At 39.7% G+C, this 26,927-nt stretch overlaps 4 protein-coding genes across 6 annotated transcripts in view; 1 reads left to right on the top strand and 3 right to left on the bottom strand.

The window, feature by feature from the left end:
- LOC118770076 (endosome/lysosome-associated apoptosis and autophagy regulator family member 2-like) overlaps window positions 1-3,336 on the bottom strand; it is a 29,405-nt gene extending 26,069 nt beyond the window's left edge. The window contains exon 1 of the mRNA XM_036517495.1: window positions 3,079-3,336. Within this exon, the coding sequence (XP_036373388.1) occupies window positions 3,079-3,231 (153 nt within the window). The 5' untranslated portion in view covers window positions 3,232-3,336. The remainder of the gene's footprint in view (window positions 1-3,078) is intronic.
- A 3,805-nt stretch (window positions 3,337-7,141) lies between these two features.
- Window positions 7,142-16,482, top strand: dmtf1 (cyclin D binding myb-like transcription factor 1). Of its 2 annotated transcripts, none has more exons than XM_036517908.1 (17): window positions 7,142-7,218; window positions 8,419-8,534; window positions 8,957-9,079; window positions 9,385-9,479; window positions 9,748-9,856; window positions 9,949-10,025; window positions 10,229-10,386; window positions 10,790-10,822; window positions 11,012-11,121; window positions 11,458-11,686; window positions 12,494-12,645; window positions 12,798-13,013; window positions 13,240-13,325; window positions 13,531-13,689; window positions 14,162-14,530; window positions 15,122-15,269; window positions 15,400-16,482. In XM_036517908.1, the coding sequence occupies exons 2-17, from the start codon at window positions 8,426-8,428 to the stop codon at window positions 15,435-15,437; spliced, it is 2,211 nt and encodes a 736-aa protein (XP_036373801.1). In that variant the 5' UTR covers window positions 7,142-7,218; window positions 8,419-8,425; the 3' UTR covers window positions 15,438-16,482. The 2 variants fall into 2 exon arrangements, with proteins under 2 accessions (XP_036373801.1, XP_036373802.1); XM_036517909.1 differs by having other exon boundaries at window positions 9,391-9,479.
- A 1,613-nt stretch (window positions 16,483-18,095) lies between these two features.
- LOC118770530 (transmembrane protein 243-like) lies at window positions 18,096-22,387 on the bottom strand. Its single transcript, XM_036518258.1, has 5 exons — window positions 22,230-22,387; window positions 20,033-20,260; window positions 19,603-19,653; window positions 19,085-19,189; window positions 18,096-18,965 (listed from the first exon to the last, which is right to left on the bottom strand). Exons 2-5 carry the CDS (start codon window positions 20,108-20,110, stop codon window positions 18,843-18,845), a joined length of 357 nt encoding a protein of 118 aa, XP_036374151.1. The 5' UTR covers window positions 20,111-20,260; window positions 22,230-22,387; the 3' UTR covers window positions 18,096-18,842.
- A 1,477-nt stretch (window positions 22,388-23,864) lies between these two features.
- On the bottom strand, window positions 23,865-25,300 carry meig1 (meiosis/spermiogenesis associated 1). Of its 2 annotated transcripts, none has more exons than XM_036518538.1 (3): window positions 25,167-25,300; window positions 24,708-24,868; window positions 23,865-24,191 (listed from the first exon to the last, which is right to left on the bottom strand). In XM_036518538.1, the coding sequence occupies exons 2-3, from the start codon at window positions 24,855-24,857 to the stop codon at window positions 24,063-24,065; spliced, it is 279 nt and encodes a 92-aa protein (XP_036374431.1). In that variant the 5' UTR covers window positions 24,858-24,868; window positions 25,167-25,300; the 3' UTR covers window positions 23,865-24,062. The 2 variants fall into 2 exon arrangements, with proteins under 2 accessions (XP_036374431.1, XP_036374432.1); XM_036518539.1 differs by having other exon boundaries at window positions 24,708-24,873.
- Between the last annotated feature and the right edge of the window lie 1,627 nt (window positions 25,301-26,927).

Genomic DNA, 26,927 nt, shown 5'->3' on the forward strand with positions numbered 1-26,927 from the left:
AGCTTCTGACCAGTGCCATGAATTCGAACACATCTGGAACCGAAACATTTAATGCACACATCCATGTGACTGTAGAATACTGATGAGGGAAGTGGACCCAGGCGTATATATGCATGATAAAGACTATGCAAAGACATCGTAAGATTACCACTCTCGCTTCAATCTATCCACAACACCCTAAACTTTTACTCTGAAATTCAAGCAAAGGTTATGCTTTGGTTTACTTGTTTTTGTTTCTCATTTCACCTGTAAAATTTTACATTGCAGTAGACGAAAAAATTATGGTAATGCGGGAGAGCCTTGCTTGTGTATGTTACTTAAAATTGCGTGCTACTTGAAGACAAACTGCATCTCGATTAGACTAAATGAAGGCCACAGTTACGACAGCACATATAAGAAACAGGAAAAACACCATCTTCACAACAGAAATCCACAGCGACGTCACAAAATGTTTGCACGCTCTCGTGTTTCTGGGTGCTGTGAACAGCCACACAGAGAAGGTGCTGTCTCAGAGATAAGCTGGAGCCAATTACAGTATCCTCGCTTTTGTCATGCTAATTACTTCTGAGCTCAAAACAGTGGCAGGTACATTTCATGTCAATTCCATATGGCACCAAGACAAAGACAGTGTGTAACGCAAGTTACCAGTGTAGGGACAGGCCTTTTTTGAAGCACCACAAAAAAAAAACCCTTCAGGATTTTTGCCATTATGCTACTGTTCAAACAGCAGAGTTTGTTTTGCCCATAAAAATGCTGTGTTTGCCCTGAGAAAAGAGGTGTACCTGTTTGGCCTTAAAGCCCTCAGAGTTCCTACTCTACTACGTTACACCAATAAAAGAGCGGAAATGATTTCAGATTGTGTAAACACTGTGCTTGACCACTAAATTCCTTGATATGACTATGAAATCACATTCACACACTCTTTTCCTGTGGAAGCCAGTCTCTTAGGGCATGCCTGTGTGTTTATGAGTGTGTGTGTGTGTGTGTGTGTGTGTTACATAATGCAATTCATGTGCCTCTTCACACCAGAGAGAATGGTTAAAGGGTAAGACCAGAGTGGAATCTTATTGACTTTCTTGGCTTTGTGACATTGCCACAGAACATCTAGTGTAAAATCTTCAATATATCAAGCTTTTATTTTAAACAATATTACCTTAGTTCTAACAGCAAAAAATGTCATTGTCATCAGTGGTTAATTATAATGGCCATCTAAAATAATAATTAAAAACACTTATGTGTATATTGTTTTATTGTTTTCTAAGTGCTAGATTTTAAGGCAATACAGCACAAAATTCAGCATTAGCTAGAAATGATCATTCAGGCTAAAGTTGGTCAGGAGCTTTGATGTTGGTTTACCTGTCAAAAAATGAAAAGGAAGCAGCTTTGTCAAGGTAAGCCCATAAATCATTTTTGCATTGGAAGGTACACACAGGAAAGGACACAGAAAGTACCATGATAGACCCGATTTATAATTCATGTTGAAACTCTGGCAGTTTGACTCTTGCAACTACTAGAATCTAAACAGCCTTATGTCTTACCACCTCTTACCATGGACAACAATAGCAAAAGGCTTTTGCTTATCAGCTGCTGTTGCCAGCCAATACCAGCCTGCTCTCCATGCATCTGGGTCCTACATATGAAAGGTGACATCAGCAAAGGTTGATTGGCTGACCTGCGCCATGGCAACGCTTGCTTGGGGCCGTCCCTTCTGAGGCTGCACCTGCCACAAAGGCTAATCTGTCATATAACCCCACTAATAGCACTTTGTACAAAAAGGAGGCCCATTCACTGAATATGACCTGCAGTGATGGCCAAATATTGACAGGGAGCGCAGGCTGCAAGACGTATGTGTAATGGGCAAATTGGTTTCATAAATACAATGACTCAACCATCTCAGGCAAAACTGAGGCCAGATTGTTCTGGTTGTCATGGCTTTTGTTCTGAAGCTGGAAAGGACAATAGCAACTGCAGGCCAAGAGATGATTTGATAATGCCGTGTCATTCGTCCCTCACAGACCTGGGATGCTGAGAAGAAGAGATGTGATAAGAATTTGTGCCATATTTTTTTCTTAAATTCTGTGCTGCATGTTTACAAAAAACTAAATCCTTTGCACCTTACACCTTATCCAACATTCACAATGTATTGCCACAGCAAATGCATTCAGTGATAATTATTTACAGTATTTACAGTAATTTTAACACTATTTTGAATAAATGTTACCATTCCATTTTAGGCAACTTTGAAAAAATGAATTTTTTGATTTCAAATGATATTTAAAATTGAACATCTGGAAAAAAAATCCCATCTAGTCCGCTGATAGCGGCGACTTGCATCAGAAATTAGGCGTTTGCCAAGAACCATTTGAAAACAGTGTATTAGCCTTTCTGGAGGGTCACCAGCCCAAACAGCACATGGAAATCAAAGAAACGCGCGCATTTAGCGTATTGCTCATCATGTACATTATGATAAGTACACTTTCGTTGGTTATTTAAAGTTATTGAATTGCAGTGATTATGAAAATGTCCTTCAATATTCATTGAATATTTCAACAGTACTACAACGGCGTCCTGATAACTTAGCCGCACTTTTCAGTACTCATGCAATGCTTTTATTCATTGTTTATCGTAAGTATAATGTACAGTGCAGGGACCAACTTTGGCATCGTATCAGTTAACACTTATTTCCAACGATTGTTCTCTTCCTAAAATGCGTGACTCATAATGTACTCTTACAGGATACCGCTACGCACGTTCTCTAAATGCAGTTACTGTTCCAGAAATAAAAATCAACGTCCGTTTGATTATCGGTCCTCACCGTTTCTGTTCAGTCACAGCTGAGAATTTATCGCAGTTGTACAGACTGACCCGACGACTTGAAAGACACAAATAAAACACAGTTTAAAATATTCTGCTACAAGGCTTGAAATGTGCAATTCCAAGCATATGGATATTATCATTTTTAAGTGGCATCATATAATCCTCAACATTCGAAAGTGTTTTTGCATGAAAGCTAACCCAACATACTCGACATAATTTAACACATCGAAATAAACAACGGTGATAGGGAACAAGGCTTACCTCTGTACAGGGAGGTAGGTCCTTAGCCTCGGTTATCCATTGCAGCGAGCTGAGGATGAGAGCGCAACGAATCAAGGCGGAACCAGGCATATCAAATGCCGAGAAAACAGAGTGTCCTTTCGACTGTCCCTTCAGCTCCATTACACTTAACATCGTATGCAACCCCTGAAGAACACCAGCGAGATGTAGCCTATGATTATGTGAATGTGGCTCTGCTTGTATGCCAGTAATACGCGCTTCCCCGTTCCACCCCACACTGCTAAGCTCTCGCTCGAGTCTGCGTTTGGATCCACCGGCTTTTGACAGGCTCTGGCGTGACGTCATTTAGTCTGGTCACAGCAAGTGCGACTGAAAGACTAGCCCATCTTTAAGTGTGGCCTTCATCGATGTCACGGCAAGTCACATTAATTATGTATATTAGTAGCAAAAACAAAAGTATAATCAATTTATTAGCTAAGGTAGCAGATGTATGGAAGCCAATAAAACTGACATTGTACATTGCAAAATACCAAATTTTGTAGTGAAATTAATTGAAAGTGCTGTTTATTATGAGTTTAACTGACTAAATCACAAGTAATTCATTTATAAGGCTGCAATTAGTGATGTAGTGCGATAACAATAAATAAATACATAAATAAATAAATATTAAGACGTATTTCATTCGGAAGACGTGAAAATGGAAAAATTGAATGTGAAGAAAAATCTTGATGTAGCTACCTTTGATGTTTGAGTAAGTCTAGTTCAATGCATGTGCAACGGGCTGGTTATCAACGGCATCGACTTAAAATGCAGAGGCATTTATTTATAGAACCAAAAGAATACTGCTTGGTCTCAAGACATTAATAGGATTATGTAAATGAAGTGAGGCGAGCACCATGTAAACGTCACTCAGACATTAAAAAAATGTGCAGGCAACCGCCTGAAAGCGAAATGACAGTGTGTTCTTCAAAGTAGAGTATGTTGACTGAGGCAGAACTGGCCATGGCCACGAGGGAAAGTGTTGATTAATATGTATTGACGGGTAAATGACTTTTGGTTTTGATTTCCCACAGAAGGTGTAAGAATGTATGAGTCGTAGACTATTTGCGCATTTTAATTTCTTTTAAACAATAATCATTATACAACTACAGTTTTGGTCGATAATGATTCATTTATAACGCAAATAAATAATCAAAATTGTACCCTAAATATGTGAAAATAGAATGCAAAACAACTTGGGTGAAGTGGTGTCCTATTGATGGAATTTCTGCATCAATAATAAAGTAGCAAGAGTTTGACTTGCATTATGTATTTCGTTTTGAGGGGCTGTATGGTGTTTTTATAAAGTTGGTTATTGTTTGCTTGCATTTTTACACTCTGCACCAACATGTATGCAAGGGCATACATACATTAGGCAAACATCTTCTATTTAATTTTCTAATTAATTATTTAATTCTAATTCATTTTCATTTTAACTGGCATTTAACACGGTATAGGTTAACAACACTGATCAGGGAAGGGTCAATTGATTTAGGAGTGTAATATCCTTCATTAAAAATATTCTATAAGGGAAAGCTGTCTTGGAACAATATGGCTGTGGACTCAAACATGTTTAAACAATCTCACATGAAGTAAAATGCAGTCCTAAACTGAGTCTAATTAAGCATTTAATATTATTGTTCTGAGTCTAAGACATTGATAGAAATCGGCTGCTATGTGACCCATAGATCTGCTGTGGTAAATCTGGTGATGTATGAGATATCACTGTTACTTGCAAGGGCAGCATTGTGGTGTATTTGTAAGGTTTAGGGCTCGTAGCCTATAAATTGTTGGTTCAAATCTGAGGTAGGGCACTGTTATTGTATCCTTGGAAAAGGTAGTTAATCCAAATTGCGTGAATAAATATCCAGCTGGATTAAAGAATGAAACTGACTATGTAAGTCAGTCTTCATAAAACATCTGCTAAACAAGTGTAAAAAAAATAAGATCGTATCTTTTTCCCTTATGCCTGAAATCAGAGAGAAAGGAATTCCCCCCTTATTTTCAATTTATGCTCAGGGTCATAAAACTAGGATCCTCCCTTACACATCTCACTTTCTGGGGTAATACCACTGGTGACTGGCTGACAAAAGATTCATGCTGGCTTTATCTGACATCCTGTACAAGACATCCACCTTAATGTCTTTATCTCCTTCCCTATCTTAATTATACTAAACATCAAACTGTAGTTTGTATTTATGCTGTTATTACTTTATGTAATAATACCTATTTACCACAGCTTCACTTACATTATATGCGTGTATTGTTTATAATGAAAAATACTATCCAAAATATTGTTTGATATTAAGTGCTATTAGAGATTATGAATTGATTTGTCTGATGACTCAATAACATCACCCTAAAAAGTCAACATACTCTATCTTCAGGTGTAAATAATTCCTCATTTTAATAAATTATTTAAATGTTTAGATGACATTTACACGCAGATGTCCTGATAATACATAATGGATCAATTATATTCATAAGATTAATACTGTTCTTTATTACATTAAATGGTGCTTCCCCCTGCCTCTATGCAGAGAGACTTCACCACAGTAACAATTAAAAATATCCAACTAGTCTATCCCTGGTATAGTTACATTCAAAAACCCACATTTACATATTTCTGGTAGTGCAATGGCACTGATCTATACAGAGGTTCCTGTTCAATTCCTAAAGCTCATTTCAGCAGAAATCAATCACTGTGTTCATTCCAGCTCTCCTGACATAGCAATTACATGCCAAATTCACTGACAAAGACAGCCTTGAAGAACCTGCTGTATCAACAGTTAACAAGGGCATTCTCCCTCTCATTATGCTGTTCTGCCATTGTTGCGTGTGCCAGGTGACACACTGATTGACTTATATAGAGAGTTGTGCATCAAAATTACTACGAAGTTTAATGAGGTGGTTGTGAAGAATGACCCTTCCCTACTGTGTTATGTTTCCCATTTTTTATGTGTCTGTTTTCAGCTCTGTGTGGAGAGTATCTAATATTATTATCATAACAATGATTCACTTACAAGACACCATGCAGAAAAAACATTATAATCTCATCACAAACCTTTTTTTTGGATGTTCAGGGATCATTAAGAAAACGTTTAGATGTACAGTAGATGTACAGTAAGATGTACAGTATGTCATACTTGTTCCTCAAAAATATATTCCTATAAAATCCATATAAAACATTTTTAAAACATTTACAAAGATGACGAGGGTTAATTGTGTTTCGGTGAGATTGCCAGGAGGTTTAAGAATCATATTATGCATTTGGATGGCTACATATTGTTTCTCTCATTTTTGCATAACATAAACATGTATTACATAAATTTGCTTTATCATTTCCTTATTTTCAGAAAAAATAAAAAGATCCATGTTGCTTTAATAAGAAATTTTAACATTTCATTTGCAACAGCTTCACTACAAAATGTAAAAAAGAACATCTCTTTAATCTAGGAAACAGTCATAGATTTTTTTTCTTATGGGAGAACACCTGAGATACATAATTTTTGTTGGGTGCAGGACATACATAAAATAGTTAACCCTAAAATGAGAAATTGAATTTTTTTTCTGAGAAGCTTTTTTTCTGAATGAGTACATTCAGTGTCCTGCAAAACTGTATGCAACTATTGTAAAACTATATTATATAGGCCTAATATACGCCTACACACACACACAATCAATACACTCTACAAAAAAGGGTATATACGTTGATAAGAGCATCTACAAAATGAATCTGTTTTTATTTTATATTGTTTTAACAAAGTTTTATTGTGTTTATATGTATATAATGATTAGGTTTTAATTATTACGATTATTACAAGCTCATAAGGATATAGAACATACGCAGGAGATAAAGCAAGACATACTTATTAAAAAAAGAATAATAATGGAGTTTTGTTTATTTGATGATCAACCGATGTGCCCGACATAACAGATATACAATGTAAAATAACAGTTTTTATGAAAATAATACTACAACCCAACCGCAAGGACAGAAGGAAGTGACTTAAGCGAGCGACTGTTCATTTCCGCTCGGCGCTGAGAGGATTGTTGTGTTCCTCCATCCTGGTATTTGTCTTCATCCTGGTCTCTCCGAAGTGCCCGGACCAAAAACAGGAAGTAAGTAACAAAATCAAACCTAAAATTCACTGTCTCCGGCGGGACGTAGTCCGCCGTGGGGGCAAACCCAGACAAACGAAACACCAAAGAAACACAACCCGAAATTATGTGCAGGGATCGCGATGCTGCTCACACAGACATCGCTGACCAGCTTCCAGACGAATATGGCGTCTGTGAAATTTCTTCTTCTTACTTTAGCTAGCCAGCCAACCAGCTCGCTAACTTGATGTTAGCCAGCCTCCTAGCAAGCTAGCTGTTCAAAGGCGGCGATATTAATTGTACAAGGTCCATTGTACTTTTCTTCAGTGGTTTATCATTAACACCCAATAAGCCCGTATATTTTTTTTCGCTGTTTCATCTGGCCAACGTCTAAAACACCTACGCTAGTTTGTTGGCAAGCTATGATCTATCTTGACTAAATAGGTAGTTAGCTCTGTTTTCTTCCATCATGATAGCTAGGCTAGCTAGATTGAAGCCAACTCTCGAAACAACGTCAAAACCAGTCTGCTTATGCTCATCACAACAGTCAAGCTTGCTTGAGCGATAAGCATGCTACATTTATCCCACCGGAGTGTGTTTTAAAATTTACATGTAGTTATTTAACTATACCTACATTACACTTGGCTAGCTAGCCAGACTTAGCAAGCTAAGTGACATTAAATGGGTGTAGCTAGATCATAAACAGAATGATATGTCGTGACCCTAATGCTGGTTGTAAGGTTTACTAACCTAAAACTGTAATATTTTTACGTGTGAAATCGAACAGTACTTTTCCTTAACGCAAATCTACCTAGTTACAGTTCACGTGGGCTTATATCAAAAGCTAAAGTCTCGCAGCTAGTGCACATGAAAGTACACTGATGTATAATAATAGCTTGGCAACTAGTTAGAAGTGGAGCTGCATTCAGTTAGTTCAGGTCTGTTAGAGCGTAGCTAGGGTTAGATTCACTATTAGCTCAGCTTTTATTTCGAATTCTCGAATGTGTAAAAGTGCATTTCACATACAAAACCGTAATAATTGGTTGGTTATTCAAATGATGAATAAAACCTTCATAATAAAAGACAACCATTTCCTGATGGTACTATGGTTGATAACTATTCAATGTACAGTACGCCCAGTAATCACTGTCCAATTTACACAGTAATGCATTGGCCTTTTACATAGGTTAAGTAATAAAAAGGATGTGTCTTACCCCCCAGGTTGAGCATGAACACAATTGAGGATGAGTCTGGCACAGTGACTTTGGAAACAGTGAACTCCGTTACATTAACCCAGGATACAGACGGGACCATAATCCTGCACTGCCCTCCCAATGGTATGAACTCCCCAGAGTTAAATGGCAGTAACCCTGTCCCAAAGTGTCAGTTCTCTAATCTACCATCTCAAGTGATTTGGGGAAGGTGGTCAATTTAAACAAGGGTGCCAGGTTTTTTAATTCCCCAGGGATGTCAAGGACCATGTGTTCAGTACTTATGTTTAAAGTTAACCCCAAAAAATGACCAAAAGTACATTTCTGAGCTTATCAGGGCATCAGAACCCAAGTAAGTCATCTGTGACTTACACTGAAACTTTGAAACTCTGATATCTTTGATATCAGTGAACAGTATTCATCAATGTGTGACAGCCTCAGAGGTAGGGATCTTATCTAAATGTACTGCCTCTGAATAAATACTGTGTGGAAATGGGCTTGGCTCTTTTAGATCGATGGGAATAGCACTTTTGTTGGCTCTGTTGCAGACTCCGAGGAGCTGGCGTCAGATGACACCTTGGAGCCCGCGCACAAACGGCTCCGCCTGTGCAGTGAAGACGAGCAGCATGTGTCGGAGGCCGCGCCTCGGATCTCCGTCGTCACGCTCCCCAGTGAGTCCGCCCAGCGGTCTTTTAATCCTGCCAGAGGCAAGACGGTGTCTATCGAACCAGAAGTACTTTTTTCAATTGGTTTTCCTATGCAGTGTGCTTTTAAGGTGTTCATACACATGATAACTTTGTATGTATGCATCCGTGTGTGTGTGCATAGTAAATCAAGATTTCTTATAAATGACCTTAAAAACAGTAATAAGCGTCATGCTAACGTGCTAAATTGAGCTGATTTAGTGACATTAACACGTAGAAGGGTGCATTGTTGTGGAGCTGGAGCCTGACTTGAGTTTGGCTATTTTGTTAAGTTTCAGAGAATGATGAGAGTTTTGAGGTGACAATGACAGCCACGACCGAGATGACGGAGAACGATATCAGTGAGGGGGCTGTGGCCCAGATTCAGGTACTGGCAAACCATGGGCCTCTTACTGCCTAATTGCTTCTTCCGTGTATTAGCGTGGCTCAACTGTGTCTCAAGAACATTTGTAATTCATACATAAAGAGACTGGCCATTTAGGCTCATTTCATGTCTGTTGGTCTCATGATGTGATGGAATGAATTAATTGGCACTACAGCTTGGCAAGTATCTAAAATGATCAGTCATTCGTAAACCTTTGACCTTATTCCATGAACTGCAATAACTCCTGGTTGTAACTTATTGTGACATGTAGATACTACAGAATGATGGATCACTTTCACCTCAGAAGACAGATGATATATCCCCTGTCAGCCAAGCATGGTTTACAACTAAAGAGGACAAGGACACACTTGTAAATAAAGGTAGATCTGCAGTCTACATAGATGGAAAGTGTGTAAACTCCTTGTACTACTTTTGAAAGTTTAAAGCATTTTTACTGGTTTTCTGTCCACAGGTCATAAATGGAAACAGGGTATGTGGTCGAAGGAAGAGATAGACCTCCTTATGAGCAATATTGATAGATATCTGAAGGTAAACATTGGTTTTAAATCATATCCATCCGTGTAAAATAATGCCTGTCTGACAAATTATGTGTGAGGTGCATTTTGTGTCTAGTTTTTGTACTGTAATGATATTGTCTACAGCACAATGTATGAATTTGTTGAGACAAATCCAGCTCTGTTGTTTTCTGTTCTGTTCTGTACTTCTTGAATCGATCCTGATCTTCTCCTCAGAGTCGAGGGATACAGGATCCCACAGAGATCATCTTTGAAATGTCCAAAGATGAGAGGAAGGACTTCTACAGAAGCATCGCGTGGGGTCTGAACCGTCCTCTATTTGCGGTTTACCGACGGGTCCTACGCATGTACGACAACAGGAACCACGTTGGAAAGTGAGTGTGGCACAGTTATACCACCTGACCAGCGGAGGTTACACAGTGCTGGAGTCAGGAAGGGCGGGGCACAGGTCGTGATTTTCTCCCTATCGCACATGACTCTGTTAAACAAAGCGTTCCTGTCCGAAATTTAGGAATCCTGTCATTTTTGTCTCTCTGTTTAATTTGATATGGCTCCTGGGACACGGACTGTAGTCATCCTGAATGTCAAATTAGAATGGCAAATTAGATCACAAAGTAGGTCTGTTGTTGCTGACTAGTTGAAATAACCCAATGTTTAACTCACCCACTGATGCAGCATTACCAGTGCCTGCACACATAGGCACATAGCTCTATGAATCTCTTTTTGCATTTTTGGTTTTGCATTTTTCCCCTGAACGCCTGTTTTTCCTGTTTCCAGATATACTCCTGAAGAAATAGACAAGCTAAAAGAGTAAGTACTGAACAAGGCTGTGCCTGTTGGCTACTAACGGTAAATTGTGTATCAACAGAGGAAGGGTTGTAGAACATGCATTATATTCCCTTGCTGTTTCAAAGGTTAGTTAAAGGGCATGTTGAGCTGTGTGTCTGTCTGGGTCCTCTTTAGCGGTTTGTATCATTAGCATGTGGTTCCATCTTTCAGACTGAGAGAAAAGCATGGCAATGACTGGGCCACCATTGGGGCAGCGCTGGGAAGAAGTGCCTCCTCTGTGAAAGACCGGTGTAGGCTAATGAAAGACACCTGCAACACAGGTTAGTGAGTCAACGCATGCACAAAATACTTTCAGTCATGGGGATAAGAACCACAAGATAAGATAAGTCACAAGATAAGAGCTGGATGAGCCAGATTCCCTTAGCACATGCCAAATGTTTAGCACCCAGGCTGATATGATAACCTTCTCCCAAAGGTCAACACATGTTGGTGTAGAGATATGTCAGAGGTTAATGCAGTATAATGGATTCCCAAAGGCTAACACAGGCTGGTGTTAGCCAGTTATCTCCCTGAGGGTAACAAAGACTGGTTTAATGACTTTTCTCAGAGGCTGACACAAGCTGTTATGTCTGATGCTGGTGTCTTTGTGACCACAGGGAAGTGGACAGAAGAGGAGGAGCGGCGGCTGGCGGAGGTGGTCCACGAGCTGACGGGCACAGAGCCGGGCCACACCGTCACCCAGGGCGTGTCCTGGGCATCTGTGGCCGAGCTGGTGGGCACCCGCTCAGAGAAGCAGTGCCGCTCTAAGTGGCTAAACTACCTCAACTGGAAGCAGAGCGGCGGGACTGAGTGGACCAAGGAGGACGACATGAACCTGATCAAGCGGTAACACCCAAGTCTCTGTCAGTACACCAAGGCAAAGCCATGAATCCATATGGCACACGCTATATATTCACATTAAATACGCACGGCAGTGTCAATACACTGTCCTGTCAAAAGGCATGTGACGTGGGTAATTATGAATAAAACGTGTCTCTATTCCAAGAAAATATTACTATGTTGGTCCGCCTTTGGCTTTAGTCACTGCTTCACTGCATCGTGGAAGACTGTCCACTATTTTGTGGTAGAAAGCTGGTGGTATTGAATTCCACTCCTCCCTTAAAGCATTTGTAAGCTTCACTACTGAAGAGTGCTGCCATCGGCCTTGATCTAATTCTGTATTTAATTTTTACAAAAGATAATTGGGTTGAGGTTGTAGAGCACTGTGGTGGCCACTGCAATGTCCTGATGTTAATCCCTTTAAACTATGGGTAGTCACACCTGTAGTCAGACACATTTTCCTGCAATTTTATGAGACATCCCATGACTTTTGGTAAGGGTGGTGTTTATGGGGGTAGTTCCCTGACAAAATAAAACTCCAGGAAGTGTTTTGGCAGGCACCAAGCATTTATAGATCTTACTAAGATTTTAAGGGCCATTGACTTGGAGTGAGCTCAGTAAATTTTCAGCAGACTTCTTCTTGACCCTGACCTTGTCTCAAGCTCACATTAAACATGTTAAATTACTGTGGTACAGTGAACCACCATTTCAGAGAACAGCCCTGTTAGGTGTAATGTTGAGGGAACAGCGTTGCAGTGGCCAGTATGAATTCAGGGTGGTGGCATTGTATCTTACCCGCTGTACTCGCTGTAGGATAGCGGAACTGGAGGTGGAGGATGAAAACGAGATCAACTGGGATGTCCTGTCCGGGGGCTGGAGCAGCGTCCGCTCCCCTCAGTGGCTGAGGAGTAAATGGTGGACGATCAAGAGACAGGTCTCCAACCACAAAGACCTCCCTTTCCCTGGTCAGTGCTCCTTTACATCACTTCAGCGAATCGTTGCGCACCTTTCAGAGCATGTTGACAACAGACCATAGAATTTCCATGCGAGATTTGCCTCTGGGTAGCGCAGTCACAGTACCTGTGTTTTCATTTGATTTGCCTGTTCCCTCCTGCAGTGCTGCTGAAAGGCCTGCAGGACCTGGCGGAGAACCAGCTGCCCTTTAGTAAGGTGGTGATGGCCGCGCCGCGGCCCCCCAGTAGCAGCTCCCCCTCCTCGCTCCAGCAGGTCCAGATACGTGTGGCCCGGCTGGACGAGAGCAGCAGCGCCTCCCACAGCCCCGTGGCGGCACTGCAGATACCTGTGCAGATCCCTGTGCAGATTACACATGTCTGTAAGTGTGTGTTTCAACAGTGTTGCTGTGTACATGAGAGAGAAGTCTATGTGTTGGGTTGTGGGCAACTGTGTGTGTGTGTAAGAGGGGAGTCTATGGCTTATTGTCTGTGTGTTAGTAGTTAGACTATGAGTTACTGTGTATGTGAGTTCAACAATGTTCAGCACTGTTAAGATAGTCAATGGGCTTTTTGTTGTTCTGAACACCCATCTCTTTGTCCATGAAGCATCCTCAGATACCTCAGCCACTGCTAACGATGCAGAGACCATAACGCTAAATGCCGGAACCTTGCAGACCTTTGAAATCTTACCTGTAAGTTTTGCTTGTCATAACTAAAGATACAAAGAGAGACGTGCTGACATCATAATACTCCTCAAAGAGTAAAATTAGAATGGGAAATATTCAGCATAAACATAATTGCGTTGTCTTGGCATAGCCGTTGTCTACGTGATATAAATGATGCATTTTAAGCATGTATATGATATCTAGCCTAATGGCCATAATCTCTCTGTACCAGTCTTTCCACCTGCAGCCAACAGGGACTCCTGGGACATACTACATTCAGACTGGCTCGAACCAGGGCCTTCCACTGACACTTGCAGCAAGCCCCACCGTCACCCTGACAGCAGCCGCATCCCCATCATCCCCAGAACAGATCATCGTACACGCCCTGTCTGTGAGTGAAGCACTGAAAGCTGCCTTCACTGCCTGCACTGTCCTTCACTACCTGTGATGAGAGCAAAATACCATAGTTAGCTTGTTAGCTGTGTTAATGTAGCTAAGGTCAAAGCTCATTAACGCAGATTTATGATGCGGAACTGCATTTACAATTCATGCATACAGTGTACTTGCAAATGTATTACATGTACTAAAATATTTAGTAGAAAATATGTACTACTCAGCACGTTAATATAAATTATGCTTGTGTGCAATATGGTACACAAGCATTGACTTGGTGCATTGGTGGCATGTATCTTAACTGTTTCTGTGGAATTTCCCATTTTCTCATACTGATTCACTGTTTCAGAACACAAATATTGACTTCAGATTCAAAGTGTGGTGTGAACTATGATATTTCTTGGAGAACAGCTGTAGGTTCCATTTGAAGCAAGAACTGTTTGCCATGTGCTTCTTTTCCAAACCCCTAGCCGGATAACCTGCTCAGCTCCAATGAGAACGTTACCGTGCAGATGTCCCACCCCGGCGTCATCATCCAGACCGTATCCTCAGACGACCTCGCCTCTCCGGAGTCCCTCGGCCAATCGGAACTGACCGTGGAGCATTCCGTCCTGACCGGCACAGAGGACACCCCAGGGGCGCAGTCCTTCCGCACGGACGCAAACCTTGATAAGGTGGCCAGGGACACGAGGAGCCCCCAGGGACACGAAGCACGACAGGGGGAGATGAGTGACTCAGAGGGGGTGAAATTCCTCCAGAATCCCGTAGAGGAGGCCTCAGACCACCTGGCTGAGACAGGGAATGGGCAGGAGCACCTGACTGACACATTTTCAGCTGAGGTAAGGGAAGATCTTCTTCCCTTACATATTCCATACCACTTACATATTCCATTCATATTTCAGTGTCTTCATTCATACTTTTTAGACACTGTGTTTATGTAAAAGGACAATATTGGTGGCATAGTAGGATTTCTTGTTATACAGTTAAAGGCATGGGATGATTAGAACTGACATGAGTGGAACATATAAGATCTATTGTGATTATTGAAGTTTTTCAGTATGTATTGTCTTCAAACATGTGTCCTCTTCACAATATCAGAATATATTAGTATAGAGGGTGCACATTTTGCAGTTTATGCCGATTATTGCTAATTTCCGTGCTCAGGTTCAGACAGTTGTGCTTATTACATATTTACTAACTATGCAATACTATGTCAAGCTAAATGTGGCAGACACTCATGGAATTTCACAATGGGTTTATCACACGTAATTGTTTTGCATTAATGTATCAATACCGAACACTAATCCCTTAAACAAGTCATTTTCACACCCGGTTTGTCGTTCATTATTTTTGATAAGGAAATTGGATTCCTAACTGTAAATCAGGCGATCAGTCAAGTTGGGAATGTACACATTTTTTTCTTTCGACAGACTTTGGGGTCTCCAACCATGGAAGAGCACGTGGTGGAAGGGGTGATAGGAGAGGGCGCCGTGCTGATCGTTCCGTCCCCCAACAGCTTCATCCAGACCGCAGATGACATCGACAGTGACAGCGTCCTGCCCTTAACCACACTGACAGGTGGATATGATTTACATATCCATTCAGTGTCTGGGGAAGTGGCTAACTGGCTTGCAGTAATCTATTTGTCAGTATGTATCAAACGTGCACTGAAACCACCATGCTTTGAATATGATTTGCTCTCTTCCAGATCCAATACTTGAAAATCAGGGGGAGAACTCTGACTGACATCAGTGGCCCACTGCTCGACAGCTTCGTTCCAGTGGATTCAATGGCGATGGCTGGACTGGAAGACTAATGAAGTCACTAACGTCGGAAACACTGAGAAGCGTTTGCTACGGGCCACACGTGGAGCCACCCTTTTCTTTGTGTTGTCAAGCCCAAGACGTCCAGGGATATGCAAGCCTAATGTTTTCTTCCTTTTTACACTAATGGGTGAAGAGACTACTGTGAATTATTCAAGTTGGTCTAAATAAGAGGTCTAGTTAATGAAGGTTTGTTGGGTGCACAGTCAAATCCTGTACTGAGGCAAAAAGCTCCTTACGCAGTACTGTAGGTCATTGTTTATGCGTCAGAGGAAGGCGGCTTTGGTCACTGAGGCTGCAGTGGCAGATGCGTGGGAGAAAACAGCACAGTATTCCTGAAAACGTTCTTGTAGTTGAGGATAAACGGGTTTTAGCTATCCTGGGTGCACTTCTTTTCAAAGAAACAAGCCTTGCTAACACTTTTAGCTCTTCGGACAAAAAAAAAAAATGCTGTCAGTACTCTTAACATCAGCTTAGTCTTATCAACTCTTCGATCTAATCTTTTTTTCTTTACCTTAATTCAGGTGATCTTAGAGTGTCCCCTCTGTTGTGGCCCAGTTTGAGCTGGTCTTGGTCCGACCAGTTTTTCTGGATCAACTGCTTGTGATATCATTGCTGCCATGGGACACAGCAAATCATTTATAAGGTCCTATTTACTTCCGTTTGGTCAAATCTTAAGGTTTAGGTTTAATTTAGAGCTGACAGAGACTATTAAAGTCTTGGGTGTTGGGTTCCAGCTTGGCATTAGCTTAAGAGTCAACGAAGAAAGGTGACAAGATTGAAGACCGTGTGACATGCCTGACTTTCATATCAGAGTACATTGACAAGAACTGGCCTTTCAGCACATCTGAGTTTGTCTTTTACCTATTATCTAAATTGATCTAGCTCTGTTGAGTTTGTTGTGTTTTGAAGAATCACAGTCTCTGACACCACTGTGAATCTGGACAAGGCAAACTACATTTATAAATGAATGAAGAAATACTTCAAAATGACAATGTGAAACTCATTTCCATCTGTATCCTGTTTCTGCTCAAAAACTTTGAAATAGCCTTGGTGGTCTACCTTATCAATCCTTTTTCGATTTGAAATGTAAGCATTTAAAATGTATCATGGGGGTCTTGGAGCAACCTGTGCAATTCTTAGTACTGTTGGACAAATGAAATTCAGTAAGGATAAAACCATGTTTTTGTCTGTATCTCCTTATTTGTTAGAAGGACATCATTAATGTCCATGTGGGCTACAGGCAGTGGTTCCATATCACCTGTGATACCAGCCAACATTAATGCAACATGTGTACCAGTAACCTGTGTCATTTAATGTCCAGCAAGGATTGCACAAGACACAGGTCTTCAACTGCCCAACTTACAGTAGGTAGTTCCTTCAGATGTTAGTTATGATGCAAAGTAGCAGTGTGCACTGACAGGTTGAATTGCATAGCAATGAGTGTGTTGATGTGCTGGCACATGGCTGCGCAAAAGTATTTTTTGACATGATCATCTGTGGTACAGCCAAATCAGAGGTCTTGGATCGAAGGCTTATGAGGTGATAGGTCTACATTAGCTAAACAAGGTGCTGAAGTTTTGTCTGTGAAAGAGTTCTACTTCCCTCTTTCTGCTATCTGAAATGCTACGCCTCATTCTGGCAGCACGGCTTCAAGGGCGATGATTACAGCTTCGATTATTATTTTTTTAACGTTGTTAATGAACGCTTAAAACATCTATTGTTTCCTCAGTGTTTCCTAATGAATATTTATACTTTATCAGGGTTTCAAATCTTGCACTGGTCCTGTGTCTTTATTAGTTACAGGATGTTGTCACAGCTACTTCCAAAAGCCCGTGTAGACTAGCTCAATAATTTATCAGAGAAATGGTTTTGTTTGTATGGTTTTGTGTTTATTTATTAATTAAAACTTTATAAAGCAGCTTGACTGGCTGTGTTATTATTTTTAGTTCATTTACATCTTTCTGAAGCTGATCTTTCTGTGAGCATAAAGCTAGCTGTTTATCAAAGAAGCAAAGTATGATTTACTGAGCTAATATATTTTTTGACTTCAACACACAGTGCATACATGTTCATTTCTGACAATTTTTAACAAAGGCCATAACCAGTCATGTTACAGTACACTAAATGACTCAATGGTCTCTCCCTCCTTCACTAAAGTTACAAATGCACAATTTAGTCAAGAATCGAAAAGGCAATCTATTCTGACTATTTAGTTCACCATGACAGGGGACCACAATTCATGTGTTTGTGTGCATTTATGTAAATCATAATGACCAAAATTCTTAGGCGCCAATAACTGATTAATAATATGTGGCCAAATACCTCAACTGTTTGGTATTACATTTGACTAAGGATGGCAGTGATTATTTCAACATGTTATGATGACAGTCAATTACCATCAGTAGAATTTTCCCTTTCACCATCACTTCCTGAACTCCATATGCCCCACGGGTACATCCTGTTTGCTTTGAGTGCTTATGGTACTGAAGAATAATGTAAACCCAAATGAAATCCACAAGATTCAGTATCTATGTTATTTCTGTTTATTACAGAAAAAGTAAAAATTAAAAATGGCTGATTTTATCAGTCTCACTGATGTTCAGATTGAAATACCTCCAGTTATACAAATGACACCCAAGTACAATGATCTTCAAAAATTACAATAGGCAAAAAAGCAGATTCCATTGGTCTTTCTGACAAGAAAGAAAATCTTAATGTCTTCATACAAGTTCTAAAACAAAAGCAATGACCCCGCCCCTCCAAAAAATAATCCATTGAAAAACTATTTGTTTGGAATGTACAGCTCTTTGTACTTTTGTATACATATTATATACATTTGCAGTATAATAAAAAAGTAAGAAGCCATGGCTTTTCCCAGAGCAAATGTTGGCATTTTTAACCTGATTATATTGCTGCTATGTGTTTCACTGGTTGATTATTCCAGCAGAGATCCTGAAATTGCATATGTGAAAAAAGAGGCTGGTATTGAAAAGGAGATAGCATTCATTGGTTTAGCAGGCCAACCTGTCCTAACAGTTGAGTTCAAGTATTTGTTGGATTACATTCCAGATAAATTTGAGTGTCTGTACATGCCAGATGAATACAATATACTTCTAACTATATTTTTAACCTTGCATGCAGAGTGTGGAAAATTAAATGATCGGAAGGTGCTTCAATGTTCAGAAAGTCTTTAGGACTGATCTTTGACTGAGTAAAATGGCCATAGTCAGTCAGTTAGCGTCAGTTAGATCTTTCTGCTTGCGTAAGGTACCATATGTTCAACAGCTTGTTATTTTGGAGTAGTTTTGTAAGGCATTGTTGTCATTCATTTTCCAACATCGTGAAAATACAAATTGGCACATATACACAACATGGCTATCGACCCTAAGCAGTAATAGATCAAGTTCCGGAATTTGGGCTCCAAATCTCCTTGCCGGTACCAGAATATCTGTGTAGAGAAATGAAAACCATTTTCATCAGCTTTTCAGAAGTAACTGACCATCGCAGATTGTTGAATGAAACTGTCTGCGATCAGCAAATAGGCATGCGTGACTCATACATACTTACCAGCACCATCACTGCACCACAGATCAAGAGGATACAGATGGCAAAGAAGACATTCAAAGGTTTCGGAGGCGTCGTGGGGAAGAAGAATGAACTAATAATCGTCACCTAGAAAAGGAAATAACAGGAAATGAAACCACTTTATTCTACTTGCTGTAAGGTTTCGCATTATAACCTCTCCCTGGCCACAAAGAAGCAGTCTGAACATTCAGACTCCTAATACTAGGGTTCCACTCTGCTTCTATTCACAAAGTATAATTTCTTTATCTTTTCCATCCATGTCATATTTTGACATATCTTAGATTTTTCTACGAGGTCAATACAAAAAGTCTGATGATAGCAGATGCAATAGATCTGATTAGTCAAGTAGTAATACCATGCAGAAGTTCATTCAGTCAATTGGTTCAATCAAGACAATAATTAAATCAAGTGGTTACATGCCTATCAGAAACTAAAGAATGAACAATGTGGATTGACACCTTCCTGGACCAAACCAAAGACTGTAAATCACATATACTTACTATAACTAGCAAAGATGTGAGTCCACCAACTGCCAAGTTGACAATACGATCCTGAAATGGAGGAAAACAGGACAGGGTGGGGGAAAACATTTTAAATCAATCTTTCTAGCTCATGAAAAATGCATTCTTTTCACATCAGGGAAATGAGGGGCAGTATAAATTCTGGTAATAATGAAGAGAATCCAGTTTCCAGCCCTGTCAGCTATCAGAATCCACTCATTCAGCAGATTTACTTATTTATTGCAATTTTCATGCCAGTCCATTAAGTCTATTTAACAGTACAGCTTTTGTGACTCTTCCCCATTTTGGACCCTCAGAAAGGAGAAAACACATGAGCCTTTTATGCTGACTTCCCATGCTCCCAAAGCCTTGGAAACATCCTTCACATGGCAGCACGCCACAACCCAAAGTGAAGGCAGCCCGTTCGTACCCTGGCGGACGTCTCCCCAAAGAGCGGCCGGTTGTCCAGCCCGCCGGTCCCATATGTCCGCGTTGTGAAGTTGTCCATGTCCGACCCCGAGCCCTCAGCAGCCACGCTGCCTCACGCAGATCCCTGCAGAGCGTGTTCGTTCCTCCAAGGGGGGGGCATTCCTCCAAAATCCACGGGCGAGGCACACTGGGAGGGGGGGCGGGGCCTTAACTGTTGTTCATTGACTTCCTGATAGGGTAAAAGAAGCACGCTTTACCTTATCACACAATACCAATGCTGCCCAATCACTTATTACCTGGTGAATGACAAATGACAACATTTTAGAGAGCTTACACATCCTTCTTATTTGATGTCCAGAAGTGGACACAGCACAGAATGTGGTGTGATGAAGGCATTTTATAATACTAACAGAACCTCTTCACATTTACACTTAGTCTAGTAGCATCACATTTGACTTTTTTACTGCTTTGGCACAATGTCTAAGTCCAGATAAACTTGGGTCCACTATTTCACCCTTTTTCACATTGTACACACTCCCACACAAATTCACATTTGAAGTTAAGCTTTATTTGCCACATATCTCCCAAATTCTGGTTTAAAAAAAAATTGTTTTATCAGCTTCTAAGCTGTGTGTGGTACCTCCAAGTTTAGCATCATCGGTGAGCAACTGTGCTGATAATGGCCTTCTCAAGCTCATTTAAATAAGGAAGAGCTGCAGTATAAACACTTACTCTTGGGGTATACCATTATAACATAACAGGTCCTATATGCACTGAATGTCCTAAAGCCAAATGCACTATCAAAGCCTTTTGATCAGTTTCAAGGCATTTCCTCAGGGGGAAAGACACACTGAATCATCAACCGACTAAAATGAGACACTGCCTTTCTCAGATATGCTCGTGGGAGACATTTTGTTATGAACCCACAAGGTAACTTCTCACGGTCACGTGCTCTATACCACATTTCCTACCTACATCAACAGCCTAAACAACAAATCAAAACATTACTGCTTTTCATGCACAACCAAACAAGAACTGCACTAAAGAAACTTCACCCAAGGCGCAACTGTAACCCTGCCTTGTGATCATGATGACAAATATTCAAAGTGTAAAAACGGGTGTGACAAGTCATATTAACTAGAAAACTACACCAGGAACAGCTATTTTCCGATTCTTCTTTCAATGTACACATGAATCATGGAAATGTAAAAATTATAATAATTTGAAAATATAAAAGAAGAATTATTTTAAAACAAGACAGCACACAACGTACTACAATATCTCCACATGGACAAAAATATCTCCATAAAAGCACAATTTAATAATTTTTACATGTCAGATTAAGCTAAGGCAGACAGACCCTTAATGCCAACACTGATGCTCTCCCCAAAATGATAAAAACCTATGCATGCAAAGAAATGTTTCAACGATGGCTAACTAGCTTCTGGTAAGTTTAACGGTACAATATAATGGAATATAACGGCGAAAACCGAACTCAGCTAAAACAGAACACCTACACTTAAGACAGAAATGATCTCAGCACTCACAACATGCAGAACCAAAGGCAGATTTCACTCGTCACTAATTACCCAAGCGAGACAGATAACAGTTAAGGCAATTTATAGAGAAAGACAACAATTAATTGTGGGTGTCCCGTGGTTAACCTGCCGTGCTGTTATCCTGCTAGCTTAGTTAACGTTAAATAGCCACCTTATCAACATAAGTTAGCAAAGCTCTCTATGCTTAGACAGCCAACACGTACCCTACGCACGTACGTTCCTTTTGTATTGATGGACAAAGTTTGATAAGAAAAAGTGATAAAATTTTGTGAGCCAGCTGGGTTGTTTAACAAGACTTTCGATATCCAAAGGTAATAAAAGCACCGGTCAAAGGCCAGGAGGTCTGTGATCGTCAACGTTACAGTAACGTTCGCTAAGTATTCTTCGCTTTACTGCATTAATGCCACAACCTCAAAGAAAATAAATCAAAAACAATATTTGACAGTGATTTGTCGCTAGCTACCAAGTTTAACAAAACAATAATATAACGGAAGTGTCTGACACCGATTCATATCAGACTACTTTGTTGTGAACTACCTATCATTTGCTAACGTTAGCTAACCCAGATCAGTTCAGCGTAAGGTAGCTTGTTAGCTTGGAAGATCTATGAATAGCCGACAAAAATGTCAATCAACTCACCAGTTAAGAGATGTAGTCTGAAAAGTGTTCCTCTATATACTTGTATCTAGTTACCGTTAAATAGATAGCTACTTTTACACTTTTCTTACACCCACACAACTCACGAAAACACTGGGCTGTCTAACGTTAACACTGAAAAAATCTTCAGTTGAATCAGGTCATCTACCTACATGTTAAAGGGGAGTGCTTTTTAAAGGGAGTGCTCATGTGATTTTTTTTTATCATCGGCTAAAATGTTAGATAATGGAAAACAATGAATTCGCATTATCTCTATTCTAAAAATGTTAAATAACAGGCTATGACCTCTTTGCTCTTTGTAAATAATGCATTTAACAAGGCTTATAATAATAGTGCAAGTTAATTGCCTCAGAGCCAAATATTTACTGAACGTTAGTCCTGTTTTTGAGTGTGTATAGCGCCTTATACTATCAGTTAATATGAGTATATATCAGTTAAATGTTGGCATAAAATAGCCATTTTTCTTGCCCTAAACTAATAAAATAAGATAGTAATATTACTACCACTACTACTACTACTACTAATAATAATAATAATAATAATAATAATAATAACAATAATAAACTGGAAAAAAACAAAGTGAGAATGAATGCAAAATAATGGATAATTATCGCGATAAACTCCTAGAAACACATATATTACATGTACTGCAGTCATTTATGAGTCACTGAGTGACAGTCAGTCCATCCAAGTAGGATAACTCCAAGAAAATTCACTTTCACATCGTGAAACATTGTTTCGTGTTGATGAAAAGTGGGGTTGTTCTGTGGTGGCATAAAATGCAAACCTTTGTTGCATTCAATGCCAACCGTATATAGAGATCAGCCATGTATTAGCATGTGGATAGCACCTGATCAGTCCCTGCATTACAACCGTGCAAAAGGAACACATCAAAGCCCTTAGGTGAACCTCATATAAAAACGACACTTTCATGTGATACATGTCTACATTATGCTGATGACAGACAATATTAATACATGTAAGGTATGCAAAGAATGGCTGCAGGTCTTAATAGAAATATCAGGAAGACCCACTATCATTTTTAATTCCACTGTTCTCCTCTATACTACATAGCTCAACTGAATAAAGCAGTGAAGTCGGGAATCATGGAAATCATTCACATCGTTGATGGATCTTAGTTAAATGGTTATCCTTTTAATTTTGTAAACAACCCATGTCTGATAAAATTAACAGAAATATAGCACTGATCCATAAAATCATTACTCACTGTTTTAAACACTTAGAGCATTTCCCTGATTGACTGTAAAAACGCAACCCACCTGCTATCTCCAAAAAAAAAAGCAATAATAATAATAATTTAAAAAATCTGTAGGACGTTTGCTGTAGAATATCAACGAAGAGCTCCCAAACACAGCCTCCTTTACAAAACGTCAGTTAAAGCAGTTAAAAAATCTGATCCATGGCAAGTGAAGAAACAATAGCCATCACAGCAGCAGCTGTTATTTAAGCCAGTGGGTCAAAGTTTTGGTTTAATCCCAGCCTAAAGCTGGAGAAACCTCCCACTGGTATCATATGATACATGTGTGACAGTCTTTAGCCTTCATCTTGCCTTAAGCCCTCCTTCCATTCAACTTAGAAACACGTTGCGTGGTTGATACTTGAATTTCACAATGTTTATTAAAGTAAACTGCACATATTTTGTTACTTATCAAAAAATGACACATTTTCAGTTTTATTCCAGTTTACAGCAATCTTGTTTCATTCACAGGTTATCCTTTTGTCCACACACACTGCTGTTAATGTGTCTAAAATAAGAGCATTACAAATATAAATAGCCTGGCAGAAGCAAGTGGCTTAGTACGCATACACTTTCACTTTATGGACCTCCTTGTCCTCGCATTCCCTTTGCCTGTTGTAGTAGTAAAACGTGTTGTCTCGCCGCTGAAGCTTTTTCACAAAGCCAGTTTCAGGCCATCGATCGACCTGAAATGAACACAAGCAAACCCACAGACAATAAAGCAACTGAGCAAAAACACATCAGTAAGAATCATTTACCTTAATATTATTGATATGATGACTAATAAGGCTATTAGGCGTTGCTATCAATAAGCATAGCTGATACTCTTTCTCATAATGGCAGTGAATGAATTTTCCCTGAAGCTACATTAAGTCACCTGCTGAAAGGATCAACAGCACTATTCCATCCATGGACTCAAACTCCCAATCTGGGATACCCATCCAATCCAATAAGGATTTGTTCAGGGGAATTTAACAGCCTGTGGTTATACATTTATATTAAATTACTTATAATATGACTACAGTGATCTAATTTTGTTAGTTAGTCTCTCTAGTTAAAACATGCCTTGTGATTTAACTTTAGGTATCAGGACTAATTTGTCAAGCATGCCTATTTGTTTGCGAGTTAAGTGATTAAGTAATTAATTATATACTACCGTTTGATTAAGTTAATAAAGCAAAAACTTAAAACATGATATTCACCAGATCCACTTGTTTTATTTGTTTATACTCTAGCTCATCCCGGTAGCCCGCCTGCTGAAACCTGTACAGGTTTTCCACCTCGTCAGTCCACTGCTTCGCACGGCTCATGGATTTTGGTCTGGCATTACGCAGGAATGATGCGCAGGACATTTTGCTGAATTCTGCGCTAAAGCAAAATTAAATTAGTGCAGGTTAACAGTTGTTTAATAATGTAAATTATAAGGCACAATCCAGATCACTTTGTCAGTTCAGACCAATCTCACCAGATTTTTCATTAGTTACCACGTTAGCAAGATAGCTATCGTTATCTAACTAATGTTACCCATGATGTCAGCAAAAATATAGCTAAGTGTAATATAGTTTATTCTCCAGATAGCTATCTTGTGAACCTTTCTAACGTCGCCTAGCTAATGTAATGCAATCCAAAATGGACATTAAAGATGATAAATAAATACCCACCAAGAAAATTGCTATCCTCAATTGCTATCCTTGACTGCTGACGTGAATTTAGTCTTGCTGAATCCTTCAGGAACCACAGCTAAATTCAGATAAATGCAGATAGATCTTTATAGCTCGAAAAACCAATAGGAAATGCTGATAATATACTCGCTATTTTACACTGAGCAGCAACAGCAATTATCTTGCTAGGTAACGTCAACAAAACGCTTAACTGCACAACGGTTTTGAATTGTTTTGAAATATATGGTGAGTCGTCCTGAGTTTCTTAGCAACCGTCAACGCCAAAGAGAAAAAAAAGTTGCTTCAGCCTGGTTGATGTTCCAGTGTTGTAGATGGTCAAAAAGTAAGCTTATAGTAATGATGTCTCACATTCAAAGATATCTACCTTCGCTTGGAAGTAGTCATTACAACATACAAAAATGTGTTAATTCAATGCTATTTATGTAAAACATATACATACTTCGTTACAGACACAAGAGACAACCTCCTAGCCACTAGATGTCAGGGTACATTTAAGTCGTCACACTTTCTCTTCTTCTTGTATTAGAGTCTAATGGTAAATTACAACGCTATAATGCATACTGCTGCCACCTACAGCACTGGTGGTTACACGTTTATAAAATGCGAAATCCTTCAACCCTGGCATGCAAACCAATGGCTAAAAGAAATCCAGGACTAAAGAAAGGACACTTGAACTGTTTTTTATTGGGTCCCAGCATTGACTGCAGTGAGCAGGTGGTACAATCAGTGTCTGCCAAAAAGTAGTACTACTACCTCCTTTCCCTAACAAAACCTCTCATTCTAACAGCACGTGCAACACTTTCTCAGGTGATCCGCACATATCATAAAAAACATTACAATGTTTACCCGCTGTCAAAAGGACTTCTCCTAACCCCAACCTTAACCTAGCCATTACAACCGCTGGTCCTCTATCCCCCCAAATCGAGTCTCACACCTATTGAATGATGGAAAGTGTCACAGTCACCAAAAACATACCTGTAATCCATATCAGTTTTGAAATCGGTATACAACAAACACTTTACAGGGTAGATTCTGTAAGACACAATCTACTATCGGTCTATTGCTGGCCCAAACAGATGCTAAGGTGCTCATTTTGGATAGTGCAAAATCTCATTCTGCTCCCTTAAGATTAAATCTAATTGTTGCTCCTTGATTAGAACCAATTATAGCACATCTGTTAATTCCAGTCAGCCAGTGGTAAAGAGGCAACAAACTGCAGTTAGATGCTGCGAGAGCAGTAACTGTCATTTTACCTGTAGCAGGAAACAATCTACTATGTGTTAAAGGCTTCACACTGCAGAACCTACCGGAAATTACTGAGAGGGGATGTACCATATGTAAAGCAAACAAAAGAGGGGTTGAACTAGAGACATACTAAACTGGAAAACATATACTTGAACATTAAGCTTACCTGTAGAAAAACCTGTAGGCTAGAAGGCACTAAACTTTCTATGGCAGTATTTGTAAGTGGAATATTGTTCAAAGACAATCATATCAATTTGACATACAGTATGTCTATGTGGTGCGAAGTGTGGAATTGGCTGTCATGCCCCTATTGTGGCCAAACAAGATGCTTGCCTGAATTCATAGCCTGGAGTGCAAAAATACCTGCTTAGAACAAAACTCATTATCATTCTCATTTTGAGTGTTGCCATTTTATCTGTGGAGGGCAATGACATTCCCTTTCTGTCTTCAGAACATCTTTAATATTGGAATGTTCTATGACAACAAAAGTCAATG

This window comes from Megalops cyprinoides, chromosome 23, assembly GCF_013368585.1.
Source record: "Megalops cyprinoides isolate fMegCyp1 chromosome 23, fMegCyp1.pri, whole genome shotgun sequence".
NCBI classification, from domain to species: domain Eukaryota; kingdom Metazoa; phylum Chordata; class Actinopteri; order Elopiformes; family Megalopidae; genus Megalops; species Megalops cyprinoides.